At 35.0% G+C, this 5,555-nt stretch overlaps 1 protein-coding gene across 1 annotated transcript; it reads right to left on the reverse strand.

The window, feature by feature from the left end:
• Positions 1-389: 389 nt before the first annotated feature.
• Positions 390-5,354, reverse strand: LOC133830864 (protein farnesyltransferase subunit beta-like). The gene is made up of 16 exons (XM_062260951.1): positions 5,155-5,354; positions 4,933-5,067; positions 3,979-4,061; positions 3,829-3,882; positions 3,333-3,384; positions 3,093-3,157; positions 2,760-2,816; positions 2,427-2,499; positions 2,237-2,323; positions 2,042-2,159; positions 1,813-1,937; positions 1,477-1,529; positions 1,309-1,386; positions 859-924; positions 652-758; positions 390-444 (listed from the first exon to the last, which is right to left on the reverse strand). Exons 3-13 carry the CDS (start codon positions 4,059-4,061, stop codon positions 1,359-1,361), a joined length of 795 nt encoding a protein of 264 aa, XP_062116935.1. The 5' UTR covers positions 4,933-5,067; positions 5,155-5,354; the 3' UTR covers positions 390-444; positions 652-758; positions 859-924; positions 1,309-1,358.
• Between the last annotated feature and the right edge of the window lie 201 nt (positions 5,355-5,555).

A 5,555-nucleotide genomic window follows, 5' to 3' on the forward strand; every position in this document is an offset into this window, starting at 1 on the left:
AATTTCTGTTGTTAGCATAGTGTGAAAGCTTTCCATCACGAGCTGAATAAATTAGCTTCAAACTTCCTTGTCCAACTTCTATAGTGTTGTCTATACTTTCTTCTGACCTGTACACAGAAGAAATGGCTACACTAGAGCCTGTAAAGTAGAGCAATAATTAGATTATCAGGTCTAACTTGGAGAGCTCTTATATGTAACACCTTAAACATTACAATATGGCCAACCTGTTTGTTTAGTGGTAGAAATTATGTAAGTGCTGAAACCAATTGGCGGTACTGACACTGTAAATGCAAGCCAATATTTAATTGTTTCTCTCGGAGATTCACCCAAATATGCTCTCACATAATAATTTCTAACACTAAAGGTGGCATTCAATATAGGAAGAATTTGGGCTTCAACTTTCTTCCCACTAGAATCCTGAACACTAATTCTGTCAGTGGAAACCTACATAAAATTTCAGTTGCAAAGCCATTAGTAAACATGAATAAGTTAATATTAAACTTTTTGCAGTTTTCTCCAAGTCAATGATGGTTACTTCTTAAATTAAGAAAGTGTTTGACACAGATAGACATAGCGTTCTGTCCTCAAGTGTTCAATATTGGAACTCTTTTTGGTTGAAAGTGTGTAATAGAAATCATAGTTCAAGTAGACCTTTTCAAATTTATGTTGATCAGCATATGAAGTACAGTTTAGCTACTTACAGGAATTCGTATTACTTCTTCTCTCTTCCACCCTAGGGAATTGTAGATGACAACGACCTAGCAAGAAAATACATGATGATAAGATGACATAAAAAAGGGAATTCTCTGATACTCAATTGAGTTGGATATTACAACTTACAAGTAAAAATGTACTTACCAAACTTTTCCCATCAGACAGGACAGCTTCTGATGGAGGACAATAACTTATGTTAAGAAGAGGACACTGCCAAGAAAAGCCAAAACATAAAACTGAATTGATGTACACTCTGTTACTGAGAAAAGTGTAATAATAATGGTGCTGAAGATTGAAGTTAGAGGTGCTTAAATAAATGCATCAACATTATAAAAGCCTAAACCAATCCCTTTTGAAATGAAAGCTAATAAAGAAAAGTTCAATTTACTCCCTTTCATGCCTCAATGGCATGTAGGTTCCCAAATTTCAATTGACTAAGATGCCTCATGCAACATGGGAAATGAAATAAAACCATTTATGCCCTATTTGTATATGACCAAAAAAAGGGTTCCAGTAGCAGGGTAAAAGAAAGAGTACATAAGGTCAAAACTCACAAGTGAGAAGGAAAATATTGTAAACCTAATGACAACTTGCCTGTTGAAAGTTTTCAACTCCAGAGCTTGAATCTGGTTGTGTCAAGTATGCTAAAGAAGAGGCAACCACCTTCTCAGCCTACAAAAAAAAAGTAAACAGAAATGATTCATATGAAATTTAATACATAAAAACTATTTTGAAGTTAACTTGGTTGTTGAAAATATGCACCTCCTTGTAGCCCAAAGAAAGTCTCTGAGTCCCCCCTCTTGCACCTGCATCGACTGAAGTAAAGGATTGTTTACTACTAAGGATGACGTTTAATTTCTGAAAGGTAACAATCTTCCACATGCAGCAGTCTATTTAACATAGTTTCCAGAACCTCAACATTTCAAATGCTGATTCACTAGTCTTCTATTGCATTTGCAGAAAAGAAAACCAGACTACTTTACATGTTTTAGCCAAAGAAACTATTAAACTAGGCCTAAGAGATGGGCATTCTAAACTCAAATCATTAAGAATCAAGTCAATTTCTTAACGTTGTCAAATGACTAATGAAATCCAAACCTGTGTGCATAGAAGTATGTATTGCTGCAATGCATGGCTGTTGAAAAGGTGCTCCATTACTGGACATGTTGTGATAAAGTTATGACCAATATCATTGTAATTCACATGGAAAGAAGCATTTAGACCTGCAAATGAGAATGAGAAAGTAAAAGAATAAATATCACAACCTAACAAATGAAAAAAGCTCAAGTACAGGTACCATAACTTATACTCTGCTAAATTGGCCTACCTCCCTGTTCAGGTATATCAGATACTGTGGAAGTGCTGCAACGTCCAACATCATCTGGCCTCACCAATTGTTCATCAATAAATGAACCGACTCTTCGTAATAATGCAAAAGAACCTCCCTGGTCAGTGTGCTTTTCGTTAACCCCATTATAGTCCTGAAGGAATTGTAAAAAATGTGAAAAAGACAGAAAATGACCTGCCAAAAGGAATAGCATCCATCAACCAATTTATTGGTTCTCCCTTGAAATCCACACTCCCTTCCTTGACGAAATACCAGCCAATCCTAATAAAATAGGAAACATCATTCAAACACAGTAAAAAGTAAGATCAAGAATAATATTGCAATGGCTAGGTACTAAGAATGACAAGAAGACTACATATCTTACAATTAAACGAGACAAGTCCAAACGATGGACCTCATTGATCAAAATCATTGTAGCCAACCCACAAAAGGTGTACCTAATGTACATCAAAGATATGCAACAATATCAGATATCCATAATTTAAGTTTCATTTCATTTGAATTGAATTAACAATGACAATAATTCACCTTATTGCTCATAATCAGGGAGCATTTGAACACCTAAATACCACAGAAGTAAACCTTACCACTTAGCACATACCACTAGAAGATGCTATTGATATATTATAGCCAATAGATTCTACAAAGATAACTTCATAGCAAAAACAAAACATAAAGTAGCGTGCTAAAAACATACCCACCATGAGCTTCAGAGTTAGGTTCTCCACCAATGCCACCTTCGCAAGTCTGACAGCTGCAGATTGACACCGCATAGGGAAGCTTTAATTATTTATAGAAATCAACAACTATATATAAGATGATTTCTGCAATTCATAATATTACTCCTATCATAATGCAATATCACAATGTAAAAGACTTAACAGTGGAATCAAATGCATGCACAAGGGATGCTATAAAACATAATCTGGATGAGAATTGGGAACAATGTTTCACAAGATAAACAGCTCCTGAGTAGATGACGAGCATGCTTTGGAGCCGATTTATATTGAGAAGAGCAATCAAGACCAACCTTAATATGTAATTTCCAACATTCTGAACTAGTTCATCATCCAAAATGTTCAAAATACTTGCAACCTGGTAGAATAAGACTTTCATAATGATAATCATAAACTAAGCTACTTACAAAAATTAGAGTATACTGTACTGAGCATAAAGATTAAACAACCATTTGGGTTAATTTCACATAAGTGAATTAGGATGGAATACACATTGACGTGCTTGTATCACAAAGACAAGCACAGAGGCTTACTGAAATGGCAGTATAGCAGGCCCGAACATCAATTTCTCCACCATCATGCATCCTGATGAATACATCCAAAAATGTTAAGAATTATGATGTAACGATGTTAAATTTTCAACATATAACATATATAAACCTTCCAAGAAAAAAAAATGGGTAAATACATAATTCCTTGTTATATGCTAAAGCTTCTACATATAAACCTTTTTCCAAGAAGTTAAAAGGATGGGGAAATTATTTGTTATTTAAAATATCACAAAACATTGATTGAGGCCTAGAAGTGCAGATTCGTATAGATCATAACACCAAAATATCCTTTCATACAAATAAAAAAATTAAGATTGAGTGACAGAGAAAAGAAATTTGGAATGGCTTGAAAAAATACAGTTCAAAATACCAAATGCATCTCGTACAAGCCAGTTTAGAAGCATTAAAAATGAATTTCTCACATAAAGTGACACATTTTCTAATTTCAAACTACACACAGTTGGACGTGATCTCATACCTGAAACCCCCACTTGGCTGTTTCATCCGCTGCAGAAACATGTATAATGTACTTCTGAAAAATATTAAGACAAACTGAGTTCAATCATTTCAAAAAGGCAACCTTATGTATAAAAATAAGTATCACAAAATAGAAGTATAAACTGACCACCTATTGATTGAAGACAAAGCTTCATGACCACCGATAGTAATAAGTGAATTGACAGCTGCATAAGCTGTTGCAAGATGTGGCATCTGAAAGAAACAATGATTGAATTGAATATTGACACCACCCTCAGATCAAAAAAAAAATTACTAATATTATATTTGTATGTATACAAATACAACTTGATAAGTATGAGCTGATAAAGAATCAATTGCTCTCCTCACATCAAACGTTAAACAATTACAATTTGTAATGCCGACACAAGATATAATCTTAAGACTGGCTAAGCCACCTAGCCTCATACTACACTATTTTACTTGCCATCATCTATTAAAGAATCCATTAACATACCAAACCAGAACAACAAAATAAACATTGAGTGAGAAAAATGCAAAGAAAAAAGCTCAAACTAGAGCCATAATCATAGAGACTGAGTTCAGTTGGAAATTAAATATGATTTTTCAAGAGAATGCGAGTGAGGACGAGAGCTTAAGGATTGTAAAACATAGGTAGAGTGAGAGTATGAGAGACAATTAAATTTGCAATACAAACAACCAGAAACTATCACAAGGATTCACCATTTGTATCGGCTAAATCCAAAGAATAACAAAGAAAACTAGAGAAAATATATAGAACAAGGATCTCCCTATATGTCTCCTTGGTTTTACTAAGACCATCCTTAAAGACTTCTATAATACCACTTCGCGATTGAGACCTCCACACATCCTCAACCCTGAGCCAAACAAAATATTCTAATAACCACTAATTTTTTTTACAAGATTATTAGTTTATTAAAGACAAGAAGAGCAAATAAAAATTAAGGTTACTTAAGTTGTTTCTTCATTCATATATGGTCTAATAGAATAAGTAAATATGTAGAAATTTTCATGAGATTATTATTTGATTCATATTTACTTGTAAGAGCAACATGAAAACAGTAAAGGTGCCTAATTTGTGTACCTGAGAATGAGTGAAACAGCTGGTGGGTTTGAGGTATTTCTCAGAATAGAAGAGGCTCCTCCATTGATAGAGCAAAGGAGAACTTGGTACAAAGAGAGGGCTGACCTGCAAGAGCAAGCTACGGGACCTGCAAGACTGAAGAAATGCAGATTAGAAATGCAGAAGAAATGCCAGAAGAAATGCAGATTAGAAACAAACTGCAAGAGCAAGCTACGAACGGACCACGAACGGAAACCGAGAGACCGAGAGAGAGACCGAGCCTACTGGAAACCGAGAGAGATAGACCACGAACGGAGAAAGACGAAGACCGATTGAAGATTGAAGGGAACGGGAGACCAGGAAGGGGAAGAACGATTGAAGATTGAGGAAATGGGTATAGGGGGAAATGGATACACGGGTTGAAAAAAGTTCAGTAAAAAAAAGTTAAGTAAAAAAAAGCTAAGTATTTTGGCGGTACCTTATTTTAAGTTGCTGCCTGAAATTTTTTTCACCTACAATAACTCTTTTTCAATTCTATTATAATAATGTGTTATGGTAATGGGTATTTGGTGTAGTGCGAGATGCCTCCAAGTCAGCTTGCGCAGCAACCAAGACAGCCTCGCGACCTTCTCGCTTTCCCGGGC

Source organism: Humulus lupulus, chromosome 4 (genome assembly GCF_963169125.1).
Source record: "Humulus lupulus chromosome 4, drHumLupu1.1, whole genome shotgun sequence".
NCBI classification, from domain to species: domain Eukaryota; kingdom Viridiplantae; phylum Streptophyta; class Magnoliopsida; order Rosales; family Cannabaceae; genus Humulus; species Humulus lupulus.

Bases quoted from the DNA above. Each gene is read 5' to 3' on its own strand.
- LOC133830864 (XM_062260951.1), bottom strand. From the start codon at position 4,061: ATGCCACATCTTGCAACAGCTTATGCAGCTGTCAATTCACTTATTACT. The intron at 2,160-2,236 runs GTCATTTTCTGT...CACACTGACCAG, and splicing joins GATGCTATTCCTTTTGGCAG to GGAGGTTCTTTTGCATTATT. The intron at 1,938-2,041 runs GTAGGCCAATTT...TCTCATTTGCAG, and splicing joins TGATATACCTGAACAGGGAG to GTCTAAATGCTTCTTTCCAT.